Source organism: Dipodomys ordii, unplaced genomic scaffold (genome assembly GCF_000151885.1).
Source record: "Dipodomys ordii isolate 6190 unplaced genomic scaffold, Dord_2.0 Scaffold18, whole genome shotgun sequence".
Taxonomy (NCBI): domain Eukaryota; kingdom Metazoa; phylum Chordata; class Mammalia; order Rodentia; family Heteromyidae; genus Dipodomys; species Dipodomys ordii.
The window spans coordinates 20,030,824-20,049,828 of record NW_012267234.1 but is presented as its reverse complement, the minus strand read 5'-3'; the positions used below and the strand labels follow the sequence as shown (position 1 = coordinate 20,049,828).

At 68.6% G+C, this 19,005-nt stretch overlaps 1 protein-coding gene across 1 annotated transcript; it reads right to left on the bottom strand.

Moving 5' to 3' along the window:
• Window positions 1-5,366: 5,366 nt before the first annotated feature.
• Window positions 5,367-16,472, bottom strand: Znf469 (zinc finger protein 469). Its single transcript, XM_013012717.1, has 3 exons — window positions 16,077-16,472; window positions 13,434-15,962; window positions 5,367-13,349 (listed from the first exon to the last, which is right to left on the bottom strand). The coding sequence occupies exons 1-3, from the start codon at window positions 16,470-16,472 to the stop codon at window positions 5,367-5,369; spliced, it is 10,908 nt and encodes a 3,635-aa protein (XP_012868171.1).
• Window positions 16,473-19,005: the final 2,533 nt, after the last annotated feature.

Sequence of the window (19,005 nt, the reverse complement as noted above, 5' to 3'; positions counted from 1 at the left end):
CTGGGCCCCGCCCCGTTCCCCAGGCCCCGCCCACAGGGCCGGCTCTTCCCGCCGCTGGCCCCGCCCCTCCCCAGACCCCGCCCCGCGTGGCTGGCTCTTCTCGTCTCTGGCCCGCCCCGTTCCCAAGACTCCGCCCCCGCCGGGCCAGTCCCTCCCGCCTCTGGCCCCGCCCCCTTCCCGAGACCCCGCCCCGCCTGGTGTGTCTTCCGCGCGGAGCCTGCCTCCGCCAGGCTGGCGCAGGGCATATGCCAGCCAGACCCAGGCCCAGCCCCGGCCCTCGGGCCCCCTCCATTCCTCCTAGGCCCCTGACGCTGCTGTGTCCTCGGGCTTAGCCAGCATTGGCGATCCGTCCTGACAGCCGCACGCGGAGTTGGTGGTGTGGAGTTGAGCGCCTCTTCGGCTCAGCTCTCCAGGGGCAGCCCGTCCGAGTGGGCGGTCCCAGTGGGCGGTCCCGGGGCTCAGAGCCCCGCCCCTCGCGGTGGCCCCGCCCCTCGCGGTGGCCCCGCCCCTCGCGGTGGCCCCGTCCCGCCCGCGTGGTCCCCCCCTGGGCCCTGGGCCCTGGGCCGTGGGAGTGGCCAGCGGAGGATCAGCAATCCCATCTTGGGCCAGACTTGCAGCGTGAAGGGGAGTCTGGTCAGAGGGGCTTCCATGCGAGCCTGCGCGGCCCCACCTCGGGCACTGACTCCTCCCAAGAGCGAGGGTGCGCCCTGGCTTCCCACAGCGGGGCCCACATCTCTGTGGCATAGGCCCTTGGTGCCAGCTGCGTCCTTCCTTGCTGCTGCCTATCTTCTTTATTTTCCTTATTTTTGGAGGGAACTTTGTGATTGCAGTGGGAGAAAATCAGCCCTCTGTGCTATGCCTCGGGCGTGGGCTCCTGCTCCCTGCTCACTGTGGTGATGGGGGGGACCGTGGGGCGCTGCCCTGCCAGCCCTGCCCTGGGGGCTGACATGCATTGCCAGAGCAACACTCTGAAGGAACTGTCCATTGCCACTGGCCAGGTGGATAAACTGAGGCACAGAGCGGACGTCAGCCTCTGGCGGAGCTGGATTTGCCCTGGGAAGGCAGACACTAACCGAGGAGGGACGCTAGAGGCTGAGCTGGAGCAGAGCCCACACCTGTCCCCCTCTGCCTGTCCCCCACCTCTGCCTGTCCCCCTGCCTGTCCCCTTATCTCTCTGCTTGTGCCCTACCTCTGCCTGTCCCCCCTCTGCCTGTCCCGCCTGCCTGTCTCCCACCTCTGCCTGGTTCAGGCCCCCCAGATCCCTGGCAGTCCCCTGGCTCTGGAGCTGATGTGCCAAGCCAGTGGCCGATCCCAACATTTGTCAGCACAGGCTTCAAGAAGGGTTTAATTAACTTCCTGTTTCAATGAGGATAATGAGTTTTAAATACCACATGACTGCTAAGGAGGTCAAACAGCAGCAAGGATGTGAAAATAAATTAAGTTACGCCTTGGGAGGCCACACTGGGGTGTCTGGCCACCCCAGGCAGGCAGCTGCTGTGGGTGCCCTGTCCCCTCTGTCTCTGTGGACCTGGAGCTCAGCTTTGCTTGGCACTGGTTCCCAGGCCTGAGGACTGGAGGCTGACTGCTGGCCCAGGCAGCCACATCTGCCCCTCTGGCTCAGTCTCTGTGGTCCTCTAGCGCCCAGAGAGCTCCCCGGAGGCTGCTGCATGCGCTCCTCCATGGCCCAGGACCACTTGCCAAGCGTGCTGGTGACAGGACATTATCTGATATTTCCTCATCTCTGTCGGGTGGTGACATCATTTGCTGCCTTCCTCCTCTCCTACCACCCCTCCTCTCTCTTCCTCAGTCCCGTCCTCCCCTGCCTTTCTCCCCACGTCCCTCTCTTCTGTCCTTCCAACTTTCCTTCCTTCTGTGCACCAGCAGTTGTGGAGCCAAAGTCTGCGTGCATCCTGTTGCCGTGGGCCACGGTGGAGAGGGAGGAAGACAGTAGAGAGAAGTTGTAGTTGGCATGGAGAGCTTGGGGGGGGCAGTGGCCCTCTGGTAGGGAAACTGAGGTCCAAGGGGCCTGGTAGCCTGAGGCCCTTGGTTTCCAGCCCACGCCCCCCAGCTGTTTCCTCACCACCCTATCAGACACCTGTCCTCCTCCGGGGCCAGGGGCAGCCCGGTGGGGCTCCTGGGGGGTGCTCTGGGAAGGCCCCTCCAGCCTCCTCTGTCTGGGAGCCCCTGGCAGGAGACCAGTGGCCTTGAGCTTCCACCCCCAAGGACATCCCCATGGCCAGAGAGGCAGACACTGCCCTGTGGGGAGGGGGCATGGCCTTGGCCTTGTGGGCAGAGAGAGGCTGTGTGGCTCACCGGCCGCCCCAGCTGCCGCCCCGGGGATGTTGGAGATGGAGCCCGAGAGCAGTGGGGGTTGACCTTCCTCACCTGTTTTTCCAGAAACTGGAGGATCGTGTAGGATGCACGTGGCCCGTGGCCAGTGACGTGGGCAGGGCCCCTCCCCGGAACCCGCAATCCCATCACCCTGGCACGGGCCCCAAGTGTCCTAGAGTCCCCCTGCAGCCCCTGCTCAGACCCTTCCACCCCTCCTTCCTGCAGAGGGGCTGGGGCTTGTAAGTCTGGGAAAATTCGTCTTCCAGCTCAGATTGTTCAAAAGCCCAGCCACAGGACGCTTAGGTGAGCGACCTGCTGCCACCACGCATCCTCTCCCTCCGGCCCTGCCCCGCCGGGCTGGCCGAGAACAGGTCACCACGACCCTCTGGTCCCCCACGTGTGTCACCCCCGTCCTCCCACCCCCATGCGTGTCACCCCGGCCCCCTCCTGTCCCCACACGTGTCACCGCAACCCTCCGGCCCCCACACGTGTCACCCCGGCCCCCACGCGTGTCACCCCGGCCCCCTCCCACCCCCACACGTGTCACCCCGGCCCCCCTCCCGGCCCCACACGTGTCACCGCAACCCTCCGGCCCCCACACGTGTCACCCCGGCCCCCACGCGTGTCACCCCGGCCCCCTCCCACCCCCACACGTGTCACCCCGGCCCCCCTCCTGTCCCCACACGTGTCACCGCAACCCTCCGGCCCCCACACGTGTCACCCCGGCCCCCACGCGTGTCACCCCGGCCCCCTCCCACCCCCACACGTGTCACCCCGGCCCCCCTCCCACCCCACGCGTGCCCCCCCCGCCCCTCCCACCCCCACGCGTGTCACCCCGGCCCCCCCCGCCCCCACACGTGTCACCCCGGCCCCCACACCCTTATGGCCCACGGGCACACAGCACTGCCTTCTCCCCTTTTCTCCCCTCCCCGCCTCCTCAGGCTGGGGTCATTAATGGGCACTGGTGAGGCCCTGGCCATTGGAGTGACTTTGTGTCTTCCCTGCCTAATTTGCGGTCATGGGGGCCGCTCCGTAGGGTGAGAGGGGCCTGGTGCCCCCCCCCTTGAGGACAGAGGTGCGGCCCCTGGGCAGGGGTCTGCACCATTTTCTCTCTGCAGCCCCTGCTCCCAGGCCCAGCTCACTGTTCCTCGGCTCCCAGCTCAACCGAGTCCAGGACCCCTTCGGGCCAGGTCCCTGACCCCCAAGGTACCTCGAGTTGCTTGCATCCGGATATGACATACAGCTGTACCTGCCCCACTGCGCCTGTGAGTGTGTGTGTGTGTGTGTGTGTGTGTGTGTGTGTGGTGTCCGCGTGGCCTGCCCCAGGGCTGCCCTTGCCGGCCGTCCCTCCGTGGAGGCCCGTCCCGGCTGGTGAAGGCTGCCACCTGGCGGCCAGGCTGGGGCTGTCCTGCTGTGGGTCTCCTGGCCCCAGGGCAGTTGGGGGACTCAGGGAGGGGACAGTGGGGGGCAGCAGTGCCGGAAGTCAGCGCCTGAGGGTCTGTGCTGGGCAGCGTGCCTGTGGAGGGTGTCCGGCCCGACCTTCTGCCCCGGCTGGGCAGAAGCACCTAGCAGAGCCTCCTCAGTACACTGAATGGGGGCGGGGGGGGTGGGCAGGGCTGCAGGCCTGTCTCGTCTCTAGCCTGTCTCCACCCAGGTTCTTCTCAGTCCCAGGTTCTCAGGGCACCCCACCTGCCCGCCCCCCCCCCAGTCCCAGAGGTAGCCAGGAGCCTTTGGGGTGGGTCCCCGGGCCCAGAATCACATGGTGTCTGAACATGAGCAACTAGATGGGGAGAGGCCTCACGGAGCCCCTGTGGGCAGGCCTCCCCTGCAGTCCGACCCCTGCCCTGCAGCAGACGTCTGTGAGAGGCAGCGGGCCAGCCATGGACAACGAGAGGCCAGAACTGTCCAGCCCCGTCCTGCGTGTCCCCACCAGCAGTGGAAGACAACCCTCCCGGGCTGAGTCCTGGTCCTCGGCGAGGGGCAGGGGTAAGGACAGACGCCACACAGCCGGGAGGCCTTCTGCGAAAATAGTGGGAATATATTTGGAAAGACGAGTGAGCTGTGAGTTTACAGTACGGCCTCGCGTCCCCACCTGTCTTCATCCACAGGGAGGCGGGTCTGGAAGGACCCGTAGCACCTTCTAGAGAGGCAGTTTGGGCCTGATTTAGAAACGTCAAAATAAAACCTTTTGGACATACACGTGGCAACCAAGCTAAAAACTGAAAAACAGCAACAGACCCCCAGACAAGCCAGGAGACCCAGAGGCCCCCAGGAGGCCGGTGGGGTGTCTCCTCCTTGAGCAAGATGGCACCTCGGGACGTGGGGAGACAGCCGTGCACGTGGCTGGGTCCCTGTCACCGCCGGGACCCTGGGGCTGGAGCCTGGCTGGTGAGGGAGCAGGGCTTCCCTCTGGTCTCCCTCCCCGCAGCAGCCCGGGGAGCCTGCATTCACATTACAGCGTGGAGTGTAGCACCAGAACCTTCAGAGCAGAGGAGTGGATTCTGAGAGTGGAGAGCCCATGTGGGAGGAAGGCTCTAGGGGGAGGGGTGGGGGAGGGGCACGGGCGAGGCTGGCCGGGTCCCCAGGTCTAGGTGCACTGGGAATGTTGGCCAGTAGGACCCTGTGGTCAGAGGGAGGGGGCCCGTTGGGCTCCTGGGGACCAGTGGGTCCTCCCCCACGTGGTTTCTGAGGTCACCGGAAGTCCAAGCGTGGAGCCGCCGCCAGCTGACCCGCCCTCATCACTGCCCTGCTAGGTAGTGGGGCCGTGTGCAAACCTTCACATGGGTTCTACAGCATAGGACGCCCGCCCGCCAGCACAGGCAGGGGCAGGAGCTGTTCTCTTCAGCTTCAGGGAAAGTAAGTGTCAAGATGGCAGCTTCACCGGCTCCAAGGGCTTCCGCTGGCCTGCCCCTGGGGTCCAGCCGCCGCCTGCCTCTGCCCTGAGCGGCCTCGGCGCCTGCCTTGGTCTGGGCGGGTGTGGGTAAGTCGGTGTCTCAGCAGGGAGCCGTGGCACGTCGGACGGCCGGTGTGCAGGCTCAGCTCCAGGCGGCGGCTCCGGCGGGCTCCTCAGAAGCGACCTTCTTCAGCGGGATCTTGAAGCTGGTCAGCCTCTGTCCGAAGAGCTGGCTGAGGAGGTGGCTCTGGGACTCAGCCGTCCGGCGGTCTCGGGGCTCAGCATCGGGGGCGTGTCTGCCCCTCTTGTGGGGTCTGGGCAGGGGGGAAGCCTTGCCCGGGGCTTCCTTCCTGGGCATGTGGCTGGGCCCCTCCTTCTGGTGTTCTGCTGGCTGGGGCCTGGTCCTGCCCATCTGGCTGCCCGTCCTGGGCCTGGCAGGGGGTACTCGGCTGGGCGTGGCCTGCTTCCGGGGAGCCCGGGGGGGCTTCTCAGGGGCGGAGGGGGCTGTACCTGAGCTCCCCACGTGGTTGCACCTGGCTGGCTCCGGGGCCTGGCCTTTCTTCTCCCTGGGGCCTGGACACCCCCGACGCCCCTGATGGCTGGCCTCTCTGGGGCTCTTCATGCAGCCCCTGGCCTGGGCTTGAGGCCTGGGCTGGGCTGGTGTGGGGCTCGGGCCGGGGCAGCCGGGCTTGGCTGGGGTGACGGCCGTCTCGCTCTGGAGCTGCCCACTGGCCGGCTGGGGCTGGCTGCCACCCCCTGTCTTGGTGCTGTGGCGTGACTCCCCACTGCCGTGGGAGCCAGGTCTGGGCTTGGCTTTGGGGGTGGTGGGCTTCGTCCCTGCGGGCTCGGGCCTCCCCCGCCCCACAGGCTTCCCGGGCCCTGTTGGGAGCTGGGGTGTCCTGTCCGGGGGTGAGCTGCGGCGGGGCTCTGGCTTGTGGGCGCGGTCCTTGTGGGAGAGCCTCCCCTCACCCCCCTCAGGCACCATGGGACCCCCGGGCCCCAGCTTCTTTCTGTGGGGCAGGGAGGGGTCTCCTGGAGGAGGGCCAGGGGCGCATTGGCCCCGGGTGCCTGGGCTCTGGCGTTTCCCTGACAGCAGGTGCAGAGTCCCTTTTCCCTCCTGGGGAGCTGGCTGCTTCCGTGGCCCAGGGCTGCCGGCTGGGGTGCCTTCCCTGGGCCTCTGCAGGGCTCGCTCCAGCCTTCCGCCACCTCTGCCATCAGCCAGGGAATCTGGGAGAGGAGACAGAGATCGGGGCAGAAGCTCTTGGCCATCAGCAGGCAGCCTGGCTTCCCTGACTGGGTGACCCACGGGGCTGGCGGGGCTGGGGGGTCTCTCTTGTGTCTTGGGCTGCCCCTCAGCGGTGCTGGACTCTACCTCCAGGAAGATCTGGGAAAGGAGCAGGAGGGAAGGCTCACTCAGGGCAGGGCTGCCTGGGGACAGGGGCCTGTCTGCCTTGCCGGGCCCTGGCTGGCCACTGGGCAATGCCACCCTGCTCCGCTTGCTAGGCAGTGTCCCCTCAAAGGCCGAGGCCTCCCACCCAGGGGCCCCATTCTGCTCAGAGGCCCCCGGCCGCCTGGCACCCCGGAGAGCAAAGGACAGCTGGCTGCTCCTCAGATGCTTGTCCATGTGCCGGTCAAACTGCTCCTTCTTGGCGAAGGTATAGTTGCAGGAACTGCAGATGAAGGACCTGCGGATGGCATGCGTGACGTTGGCGCAGAGCTCACAGGTGTACAGCGGCGTGTGCGGCAGCTCGCGCTCTTCCCTCAGCCCGTGCTCCCCGCCCAAGTGGGCCCGCAGTTCCCCGTGCTGGGCGTACACCCGCGGGCACCGGGGGCACAGGTAGACGCGCTGCGGGCTGTGCACCGCCAGGTGGCGCTGCAGCTTGAAGGGCTTGGGGAAGGGCTTCCCGCAGTGGTGGCAGTCCCGCAGCAGGTTCTTGCAGTCTCGGTGCACTGGGAGGGCCTGGAGCAGGTGCTCCCTGTGGGACCACGGGTCCGGGGACAGGCTTGGGGACATCTTGCCGGGGCCCGACAGGGTGGCAGAGGTGCCGGCTAGCGCAGACAGGCCGCCCCAGCCGGCTGACACCCCGGGAGGTGTCAGGGCTCTGTCGTGGCTGGAGGAGGTGCTGCACGGCCTGGGCGTTCCTCTTTCCCCCGGGGTCTCCTCGGCTCCCCCTTTCGGCCCGGGTGCTTCCCCGGGGCCCCCGGCCCTGAGCGATTCCGATGTCTGCTCCATGATGCTGTTCAGGAAGTGTGTGAAGGCGCTGTCCCCTTCCAGACACGGGGGCAGGTCCCCCGAGGGTGGCAGCGGCCGCCCGGCGAGCGCAAAGCGGGCTGCATGTTCTCCCAGGTGCTGGTTGTACGTCCACACGTCGGCCACCTCCTTCAGGCACATGCCGCAGGCCCAGGGGCCCGGCCCGGCCTGCACGTGCTTCTCCCGCAGGTGCTCCCAGAGCAGCTCCCTCGAGCCGAACCCGCGCTGCACGCACATGAAGCAGGTGTGGGGCGGCGCCGGCCCGTGCGCCAGCGCGTGCACGTCCAGCTCGCCCAGGCCGCGGAAGCGCTGCAGGCACAGCGGGCACTCATGGGAGGCCTTCCTGCCCGGCGCGGCCCGGCATCCGCCTGGCCCTCGGCCTGCCCCTGCCACCGCCTCCCTCCCCCTGCTCCCTGGGCCCTGGGCATTTGCTGCGGCCTCGAAGTCCAGCAGACCCGGGCTGAGGAGGCCCGCAAGGTCGTCGCAGGAGCCCAGGAAGCGCAGGTCTTGTATCTCTAGCTGCGAGCCGAGCACCTCTAAGCCCTTGGCACGCAGGGGGAGCAGGCCCGAGTCCCCAGGGAGCCCGTCATCCATGTGCTCCCTCTCTAGGTTTGGGGGCTCTGGGCTCGCATCCCCAAGCGAGGAAGGGGTCTCCTCGGGGCCCCGCAGCTCCAGGCTTCGCCAGGCCGCTGGGACCATGTGCAGGCGAGGGATGGCCTCCGGCCACTTCTCCTCCCCCTCCTCCTCCTCCTCCTCCTCCTCCTCCTTGGAGAGGGGGGAGGGCCCCTCCTCCACCCTGCTGGGCTCCAAGGTCCACAGGCCGAGGCTGGGGGGCCAGGGGTCAAAGCCAGGCACCTGGGTCAGAAGTCCATCCGTGAAGAAGGGCTCGGGAAGGCCCACGACCTCGTTGTGGTCATCCCACAGGTCTTCGTGGGAGAGGCAGAGGGAGCCTGAGTCACTGAGGTCTGTGGGCAGCCGGGGGGAGGCTGGCGGGGGGCGGTCCTCCGCCCTGCTGGGGGGCCGGGCGGGCAGGGGCTGCTGCGGCCTCTTGCAGCACTTTCCGTAGACCCGGGGGCTCTTCTTCCTGGCCAGGCGGCCGCCCAGGGGGAAAAGCTGTGAAAAGGACTGCTCGTCATCAAACATGCTCACAGGGTCTCCGCGCCCCAGGCTGGGGACTCGGGCGGCGGCGCCTGCAGGCTCCAGGGCCCCTCCCCCGGTGTCCGGGGTGGCCGGGAGGCTTTGGCCAGCAGTGCTGCCCGCTGCAGAACCGGACGCCTCAGGAGGGCCCGGGCCACCGTGCAGTCCTCCCTGGGCGCTGCTGCGGTCCCCCTGTGGGCTCCCGGCAGCCTGCAGAAGCGCTCTGCGGATGCCCAGGTCCCCAGCCTCGCGCGTGGCCTCCAACTGCCCAGCCGTGACTTCCTTCGGCCCCACGGGCCGGTCCTGCGGCAAGCCGCCCTCCCACCACCCTGGAGGGGACCTTGGTGGGCCCAGAGGCCCCAGGCCCCGGTCTGCGTCGCCATCCGGTCCCTGGGCCTCCGGTGCTGAGCGAGGCAGAGGGCCCACAGCGGCCGCCCGCTGTCCCTCCTGGCCGCTCGCAGGATGATGGCCGGTTGCTGTCGGCAGATCTGAGTGGGTGAGGCCGGTGGAGCCATAGGCAGAAGCTTGGGGACTGCCCAGCTCCCGGGGTCTCCCTGCCCTCGGTGCCCCGGCTTGCTTCTTTCGTGTCCTCTCCGGGTTACGGAGAGCAGCGGTGGGCTCGCCCGCTTGCCTCCGGCCTTCTCTTCGCTCTGTCTTTCTGGCGTGGAACTTGTTGGCCTCCAGCGGCCCTGGTCTACTGGGCTTTGCGGCCGGGGTGTTCACGCCCTTCCGCTGTCCGCTTGGGCCGGAGGGGGGCTGCGGCTGGCTGAGGGGCGCGCCGGCCCCCCCGGGCCCCCTCTGAGGAGCTGTCTCTGATGTCTCAGCACCCAGCATGTCCGCAGGGCAGTGGCCGGGGCGGTGGCCGGGGCCCGCTGGCGGGGACCTTGGCCCTGACTTCCCGGGTGCCCTGTGGCCTCTCTTCCGGGGAGCCCTGCGTGTTTGGGCGGTGGGCTCCAGGGCTCTGGGGGCGCGCGGGGGGCAGGCAGGCTCCCGGGGCCCGTGCTTCCTGGCTCGGTGTCTGCTCAGGCCAGCTACGGTGCAGAAGCGGGCAGAGCAGACCTCACAGGTCACTGGCGGCTCTGCGGGGGCCTGGCCTCTCCCCTGGCCTTTCTCCATAGGCTCAGCCTTCCTTTTAAAGCCACGGGGCCTCCGTTTGGGACTGAGGGGCCTCCGTTTGGGACTGAGGGGCTTCCGGGAGACACCGATGAGGTTCGGGGGAGGGTCCCCGGCGGAGGCATCTTGGGACTGCGGGAGCCCTGGGGGGGAGGAGCTGGCGGTGGGGCTTCGGGTGCTGGCTCTGGGTATCTCTGCCACCGCACATGCGATCCCGCCTGTGCCCGGGCCTCCCTGGCTTCCGCCGCCAGCCGCCACCTCGGCTTCCAGGCTGGGGCCCGACTCTGTGGTCCCCGGCATGGCAAGGTCCATGGGTAGAGTGGAGGTGTCCGGGCCGGGGGTGTTCCTCGGGGGGCCTGAGGCAGGGCCCTCGGGAGTCGGGTCAGCGGTGGTGGGCAGTGGGGCCCCCCTGAAGTGGGGGTTCGGCGCCACCGGCCCCCTAGGGGCCTCTGTGCCCTCTTGGGTGGGAATGCCTGACAGGCCAGCAGCCCGGACAGCCGCGCCTGGAGAGACAGCCCTCCTCGGGGGAGGGGCAGTATCGTGGGCAAGTGTCCTCCCCAGCTCCTCTCTTCTAGAATCTTCTAGAGTCATCAGTGTGCCGTCACCCCCGTGTCTTGTGGGGCCTAAGGTGTCCGTGAGGCCAGGCTGGCCTGTGGGAAGGTCCTCGGGGCCATTAGCCGGCAGGACGCAGTGGCGAGGCAGGATCCTGGCAGGATCACGGTGGCTTCTCATCCAAGACAGGGGATCCCTTGTGGGGGGCTGGGCACGGTTTGTTCCTTCCAGAGGCATCGGATGTGGGGGGCTGGGAGGGTCCCTCGGCTCCCCTGCGGCTACTGCGACTCGGGGCGGGGCGGAGGGAAGATCTCCCCGGGGCGGGAGCTGTGGGCCACGGGAAGTGGGGGTGGCCAGGGAAGTGGGTGCAGGGGCACACATGTCCGGGTCTCTGGGGGCGGCTGCGGGTCTCTCACCACCATGAAGCGGCTGCCCGGCAAGGCCTGGGCTGGTCACGGTCTCTAGAATTCTGCCTTCAGCCGCTGCGGGGCCCGAGGAGGTGGGGCCTGGGGGGGCCCTGGCCTGCTCCGGGGAGCCTGAGCCCGCCCTGCCTCCCTCCCGGCTGCCTGCGGGGCCTTTGGGACTGGTCAGGAGCTTGGTGAGGAGCTGTGGTTCTCTGGAGCCTCTCTGGTTACCCGACCGCCCCGGGCTGCCTTCTCGCTGGGCCTCAGGCTTCTCAGTGCAGCCTGGCAAGTCCATCTGTCCATCTGCCTCGGGCTGGTGTCCGGGCACCTCAGGGACAGCTGTGCTCTGGGCAGGCTGTGGGGAACCTCCTTTCTCACGGTCTCCTCCTCCATCCGAGGGGCCCCTGGGGCGTGGGCCCTGGGCACCCCCAGCTGGCTGCCCAGGGGGGGCCTGGGTGTCTTTTGTGTCCCCACCTCTGATGCCTAGGACCGGGAGTGGACAGACGTAGCAGGAGGCTGGGTCCCAGGGCCTCCTGCGGGGGCCCGAATCAGGCACCCAGGCAGGACTCTGCACAGGGCAGAACTGAGGGACAGGCTGGGGGGGCCCGGCTGGTACCAGGTCTTCACCTTCGAAGCCAGACTCCTCTGCCACGGGGTGGTGTGTGGCTCTCTCTGGCTCCCCTGCTCTGCCCGGAGAGGGGGTGTGGGGGCAGGCGCTCGGAGGCGGGGCTGTGTCTGCAAGTGCTCCCCCATGACCCCAGAGCGCCACCTCGGGCGTCACGTGTCCAACCGGTTCTGGGAGACGGCGGTCCCGCCGGGGCTGCCCGGCCTGGCAGGGCGGTGGGGGAGCCCCTCCCCGGGCTGCGGACACCTTGCTTTGCATCGGGGTAGTTCTGTTGGTTTTAGGAAATAAAAGTTCACCGTTGGGTTTGCCCTTGGCTGAACTCCCGGCATGGGGCGGGGGTTCCTCTCGCGTGCCGGGGTTGGGCAGACGGCCACCTGAAGGGCGCCTGCTGCCCCTCTCCATCTGGGAGACACCAGCCTCCTGAGCGGCCCGAGAGCCGAGGCTGTCCGTGGAAGGGTCAAAAGGAGCCCCCAAAGCTGGGGTAAAGTCAGTGCCGGGAGGAGAAGTTGCGCATCCTGTGTCTGGACAGGGCCATTGGCCGTGGGGACTTCTGAGAGCCTCTTCCCAGCGTGGGCTCGATTCCCCCAGCCCGGGAAGGCCAACTGCCAGGAGTGCGGCCCTGGGAGGCAAGGCGGCCTGGGGGGCCGGCCCTGGGCCCGGGCCGGGTCGGCGCCCGTCTGCCCCCGCGGCCTCCTCAGCCTCTCCGGGGATCACGTGCACGCCCGCTCTTCTAGGCAGCTGGCTTTCTAATTCCGTGACCAATCTTTTGATCTCTAGTTCGTCCTCCCACAGATCGCTCGTGAAGGCAGTGCTGTATTCGATTCCCTTCCCGGGCACGGGGGCAGGGCTGGGAGGGAGCGTCCCTCTGCATGGAGGCCGACGCGGCTGCCCGCACGCCTCACCCGCGGGGAGGCCCGGACGCTGGCTCGGCAGCACGGGGGGCTCCGCTTCCAGCAGCAGAAACGAGGGGCAGAGGGCGTCCGTCAGTGGCTTCCCTGGGAGGGGGCTGGTGTGAGCCAGTGGCCTGTGGCTGTCCCTGTTTGCAGCCAGGTCGAATCCATCCTCAGGCGGCCCTGAGAAGAGGGACATAGTCGCCAAGGCCAGGGGTGACCGGGCTCTGTCCAGGTCCCTCTCGGCTGCACGGTGGGCGCTCTTTGGTGGTTCTGGTTCATGTGGCTCAAAGGTATCCACTCCCTCTGAGCCAAGGTAGGAGGGGCTGCTGGTGTGGACAGCTAAAGGGCCGGTGGAATACAGGTCTTCAGGAGGACAGCCGGCCCCGTCCGTGGGTGTGTGGGCCCAGCCTGGGAGGGCTCCGCTGTCGGCTCGGGACCCCTTTGGGGCAGCTGGGACCCCCGTGGAGTCTCTGTCAAAGTGCGCAGGATTACAGCCAACTGCAGAGTCCTTCACACACGTGACGCTTGGCTGAGGGCGTGGAGCGGCTGTGGTGTTGGCAGTGGGCACCGGGCCACTTCCTGGCTGGGTGGAGCAGGCCTCTCCGTCCTGGCCCGTGCAGAGCTCTGTGCAGGCAGAGGCGTTCAGCAGGGCTCTCACACTGGGTGTGGACACCCCCTGGCCGGGCAGCGCGTGGGTGCTGCTCCCCGATGGCCTGTCCCTGTTGGGCTGGGGACCCCTGGGGCTCTCCTTCCCCTGGGGCGCTGGAGGACTGGTCACCTCTCCGGGCTTCACAGTGTCAGGGCGTACGCTTGCAGCCCTTTCAGGTTTTAGGGGCTCCGGAGTGAGGCCCAGGGACGGCTGGGTTTCCTCTAGGGGCTCAGTACTGGCAGGAACCACTGGTGTGCGGTCAGAATGCTCAGGGCCTTTTTCCACAGGGGTGTCTCCAGCGTCCAGGCTTTGTCGTGGGCTGTGTGTCTCCTCTGGGTTCCCAGCCTCCTGCCCTGTGAGCTCCTGGGGGCCCCGGGTTAACTTTTCTTCCCTTTGCCTGTGGGCTCGGTGGCCCCGCCGACGGCCAGGGCGCGGGCGGCCTCTGGAGCCTGGACCCTGCGGTGGGAGGCCTTCCTCCTCCTCGGAGTCGGAGGTGCAGCCCTGCACCCCGAGGCCGCTCTCCCGGGCACTGGGCCGGAGCCGTCCGGCAAGCGGGGGCCCCTGCGCCCCCCGGCCGTGTGGGGCGTGCTTCCGGTAGCGCTTGTTTTTCTGCTGGACAATCTTGTGGATGAACTCTTTGCTCCACGAGCCGCCCCGCACCCTTCTCTTCCTGGGGTCCTTCCCGGGGGGCAGGCGTGGGCGTTTGGAGCTCCTGGTCCCTGCAGGGACCTGCCGGTCCGAGTCTGCAGGGCCCTTGCCAGGCTGAGTTCTGAGGTCCCTGGGGCAGGGGGCCACCCGGTCGGCACTGCGACCCCTCCGCCTCGGTCTCAGGCAGATGGCCCTGGCCGGCCCTTTGGTGCTGCTATTGGCCATGTCCAGGTCTTTCTGGAACAACTTCAACTGCTTCCCTCTCCTCTGCGGCCTGGCGGGGCTGACGGCCGACTCTGAGGCGGCCAGGCTCAGGGAGCGGGTTTTGGGCCTGCTTGGGGCTGGCCAGTTTCTGTCCCCAGGGCCGGGGGTTCGGAGCTCTGAGGCAGCGGCGGGAGCCGCGAGCAGGGACGGGACGTCGTCCTCCGGAGTTGCTCCGGCCCGGGAGCCGGGGGGCTGCCCGGGGCCAGCCGCCCTGGAGCTGGACGGCTCCTCGTCTGCGAAGACATCAATGAAGCTGCTGTCCAGCTCCGGGCTGTCGGCCTGGTACTCCAGGCCGTTGAGCGCCTCCGTGATGAGGCTGTCCAGCTTGGCGTCGTCTTCCAGGTCCAGGTCAGAGGCAGGGAGTGGGAAGGGGGCCGTGGCCAGGCCGGGCAGGAGGCCTGTCCGCAGGGGGTCCTCTCTGCCCTCCGCCAGCAGGAAGGGGGCCGCCTGGCTGTGGCTGAGTGGGCCGGGGCCCGTGTCAGCAGGCACTTTTGGGGTGGCCCGGGGCGGCCGCAGGCTGCAGAACTGCCGGTGCTCCAGGAAGGCGGCCAGGCTGCTGTAGTTGCAGTCACACTGCCGGCAGGTCAGCAGCACGTCCAGCTGGTCCAGGCTGGCGCTGCTCAGGGTGAGGTACGGGGCGGGGCCCTGAAGGCGGTCCTGCGGCCCCGCCCCGCCCGCCCCCGGCCCCTCCTCCAGACCCTGGAAGGTGCCCTCGGTCCCCAGCCCGTCATCCCTGAAGGGGAAGGCCTGGTAGTGGGTGGCGAGGGCTTGGGGCGGCTCTGGGGACGGGAAGGGGCTGCAGGTCTCCTGGGAGTGGGCAGGGGCGTGGAAGAAGGCTGAGGCCTGGAGCGAGCCGGGGAGCTGGCTGTCCTCCGAGCTGGGGTTGGCGGGGCTGCTGGATGGCGGGGACAGGGAAGAGCATGTGCTGCTGCCCGTGGTGTGGGTGGCAGGCGAGGGCAGGGGAGACTCGCTGGGGGAAGCCCCCACCACGCGAGGCGGGGGCAGGCCAGGGGCCCCTCGGGGGGACACCTGGGGCTGGGTTCCCCCAAAGAACGGCGGCAGAGCCCCAGGGTCGTTCGGCCTCTTGCAGCTGAGCAGGCCCGGGGAGCCGCCGGGCTGGCCTGGGCTGAGGCTCGCGGCTACCAGGGATTCCCCAGGACTGGGCACCGTGCTGGTGGAGCCCGGGGCCCCCTGGCTGTCCCCGGGCCACTTGGGGCCCCCCCCAGAGAATGGTAGCTGGCTCAGCACCCCCATCTGATGGGGGTTCGGCCCGGAGGTTGGGAGTACTGTGGGCCAAGACATGGGGGTGCGGTGGGGCAGGCAATACTGCTGGCCGGGGTGGAGCTGGCCTTCGAAGAATGCAGTTTTCACTGCTGCCGGCAGGCCCGGGGCCCGGGCCACGTAGGGCACCGCGGGGTCCCACAGCGGGGGCAGTCTGCTGGCTGGGGGTCCGGGGACGGGGAGCTCTGTGTCCGGAGGCCCTGGGCTGGTGTCCACCCCATTGGCCCCGTAGGACTTCCCTGCGAAGTACTTCAGGGGCAGAGGGTTTGGGGGGCCCCTGGGGAGGCCCAGCCCTTTATGGGCAGAAGGGGGTCCTTCAGGAAGGACTTTGGTCAGGCTCTTGTGCAAACTGTCTGGGAAGGGGTTTGGGGACGAGTGAGCAGCAGCAGAGGGGGAGGGCACCCCTTCCAGGGTGCCAGGGGCCTCGTGGCCGGCCGTCTGGCCGGGGTAGCCGGGCAGGAGGCTCTGGGCAGGCCGAGAGGGCGGCAGGTAGGCAGGGCCGGGGGCCCCGGCGGCCTCAGCCCACATTCCCACGGGCGGGTGGAAGGTCAGCAGCAGCGGCCCCGGGGCCGGCTCCCGCCCAGCCAGGCTTCCAGCGAAGGCCTCGGTGTCAGCCCCGGGCGGAGAGCGGGCCGGGACAGGGTACCCAAAGGGGCTCCCCCTGGGACTGCCAGGCCTTTTGCTTTCAGGAAAGGGTTCCAGCTCAGCGGAGGGGACCCCAAAATGAACACCTTGGAAGTTGCTCTCAGCAGCAGTGGGCCAGAGGCTGGGCACTTGGGGCTGGGGCTGGCAGAGGGAGGCGGGTCTGCGGGGGCTGGTGCCTCTGCTCTGGGGGGTCCGAAGGGGCGGAGGCCCAGGGGTGCTGCGTGGTGAGGTGCCGTCGGTGGAGGTAAAGCTGGAAGGGGCCTCCTGGAAGCTGAGCTCCTCAGGGACGGGCAGGGACCTGGCCCTGGGCAGGCTGGGCCTGGGCAGGCTGGGCCTGGGCAGGCTGGGCCTGGGCTGGGCTGCAGTCCCTTGGCCCTGGGGGGCCTCTGCCTTTGAGGCGTGGGAGGCCTGGTCCGTCCCCAGGCTGTAGGGTGGTGGGGGGCTGCTGGCTGCCCGGCTGGCCGGCCACGTGTGAGCGGGGGTGTGGCTCCTCCCTGGTGGGACCCGAGAGCCGCTCTCCTTCCTGGGGGGGCTGCCCAGGGCCTGGCCCCTCAGGCGCGAGGCCTCGGACTCTGCCTCCTCAGCCTGCCTCAGGCAGGCCTTGGGGGGCTCCCTGGTCCGGGCTTTGCTGCCCGTCTCCCTTGTGTCCAGGGGGCCCCTGCCGGCCGGGGAGCGGTCCTGGAGGGCGTGCGGGGAGGGGCCTCCCAGACCGCGGGCGACTCGGCAGGGCGGCAGGTCCGTGGTCAGGCCCTCGGGCGGTGCTCCGCGGGGCTGCTCCCCCGGCATGGCAGCGTTGGATGCTAGGAGGAGGCGGCTGTCTGAGGGGGGCGGTGGGGGGTGGGCCGGGCAGCCCTCCTCAGCCCTCGGGGGGGCCTGCAGAGCCTGCGCGCATGGTCCCGGGAGAACCCTGCAAGGGAAAGTCAGCTGTGAGCCGGGGTCGCGGGGCGGGAAGCCTGCTCGCGCCCTGCAGGGGCCTTGTGCGGGCCGGGGGTCGCGGGGGCTGGAAGCCTGCTCACGCCCTGCAGGGGCCTTGTGCGGGCTGGGGGTCGCGGGGGGCTGGGAAGCCTGCTCGCGCCCTGCAGGGGCCTTGTGCGGGCTCGGAGCCCCTCCCTGCTCCCACAGACCTGAAGACACTGATGGGGCACAGGAAGCTCAGGGAGGGGGCAGACTCAACCCAGAGCGGGCTCAGGAGTCCCGCCTCGCATTCCGACAGGCCTGTGCTCACATAGAGACGCTCACTGCAGAGAAGGCTGGGTCTCCTGCTCCTCAGTCACCGGCTGGGGCCTGTCCTGCCTGCAGGTTGGACAGGATGACCCCAGCTCACCGGCAGGGGGCGCATCCTGCTGCCAGGCCCCTGCCTGCGGCGGGCACACGGAAGGGCAGTGACTTGCCCAAGGCGTCTTTCAGGGAGACCCTGCTGTCTTGGAATACTAGAGACTCAGGAAGCAGAGATCTAGAGGACCACAGTAGAAGCCAGCCCAGGTAGAAAAGTCTATGAGACACCATCTCCACAAAAGCCCATCAAAAAGCCAGGATGGAGGTGTGGTTGCAGTGACGGAGCACTCGTTGAGCAAGTAAGCTGAGCCAGCCCGAAGCCTTGAGTTCAAATTGCAGTACCAGAGAAAAAGGGCCTTGTGGTGGATGCAGTTCTGGGACTGCTCAGCAGAGGGCAGCACCACACCCTCCATCAGCCAGGAGGGGAGCTGGGTGGGTGGGGGCTTTGACTGGGGCGGAGGAGGAGCTGGGGTCTGGGGCAAGGTGGGTTCCCCCGACCCTGTGGCAGTCAGGTGGGGGTTCCCTGGGCCCCGACCCCAGGCCACGGCCTCCATCCGCCCAGCTCAGCCTGTGTTCCAAACCGCGGGGGAGGGGAGGTTGGCGGGGACGGAGAGGGAGGGGGGAGGGGGGAGGGCTGGGCCCAGCCAGGGCTGCCGGCCTCCGTCCACGCACCTGGGGAGGCGGGGCCCGCACTGGCGTGCCGCACAGCTACTTGAGGACTGGGGTTTTCTTGGCTGCAAAGAAAGCAGAGGGCGTATTAGCACTGCCACTGTGCGCGTGCGCGCCTTGCTGTGGCCAAGGCCCCGGGAGGGGACGGAAGGAACCTCAGCGGGGCCAGCAGGGCCTCCCCTGCCCGGTGGAGGCTGGTGGTAGCTCTGCCGGGCTGGAGGCCCTGGACAGGGCCGGGGTACTGCAGTGGAATGATCTTGGCCCCCTGGGCCCTGCAGGGGTGTCCCCCCTGATTCCCCAGGAGCCGGGCATTTCTCTTCTGTTCTTGTGGCGTGGGGCGAGCCCAGGCTCTTGCCAGGCAGGCCTCTCCCTCTGGACCACACCCCAGCCCTCCAGCCCCCGTGGGGGGAGGCAGCAGACACCGGCTCCCACGCCTTCCTGCCTGGAGGGGCACCCGAAGACCCTGGCGGTCCGGTCACAGAGCGGCAAGCGGACCTTCCCTAGTGATGGGCGGCGGGGCCTGGAGGGGACCTCCACGAGGACGTCATTCATTCACTCACTCACTCATTCACAAGCTCACCTCCCGGTTGTTTGTAACCTTCACCGAACAGAAAAGAAATCGAGGCAGCAAATAGCTACAGACAAGGAAAGGAGGCTCAGGGCTGTGGTGTGAGTTGCCCGAGGCTGTGCGGCAGTGCCCAGCCACACAGGGAACTGCAGGCAGACAGCCTGAGCCTCGTCCAGGCAGGCCGGGGTCTGGCTGCACAGCCCTGGCCCCCTCTCCTCACCACCCTGCTGGCCCCGCCCCTACGCATGGTCACCTTCCTCTGGCCTCGGTCTCTGGGCCTCCATGTTGCCTGTAGTAACCCAGGGGATTGGGTGCCAGCCGCAGCTTCTACCCAGAGGGACAAGGATGAGGGGCAGCGCGGGCACTGTGCACCCATGCTTCGATTCTGGCCCCAGCCGGGCTCTTGGCGAAGCCCGCGGTGCTGCCACACCGGTGTGCATTTCAGTGGCAGGGGCCCCTTTGAAGTGGGAGATCCGATCCAGGAGCCCCAGGGGAGTGGAGTGGCTCCCGTCCTCTCAAAACCAGGACTGGGCCCCTCTTGGACAGGCTGCCTGGACCCTGGGTAACTCGGGACTGTGGTCAGCTGGTGGATGGGCCACCAGGGTGCCCAGCTGGAGGATGGGCTGTGCCCGGGGCCTGGCTCCTCCTCTGCCCTCCCCTCCCTTCCCCATCCACCCTTTTCCTTGGGGCCTCGCTGCCCTCTGGAGTAGAGCGGAGCCTCCTTCCTCCAGTCCTCCCTTCCTGTCCCGGGCAGTCCTTCCTCCAGACCCCCGCCCTCCTTCCCCACTGGGTACGGCTGGGGCCAGC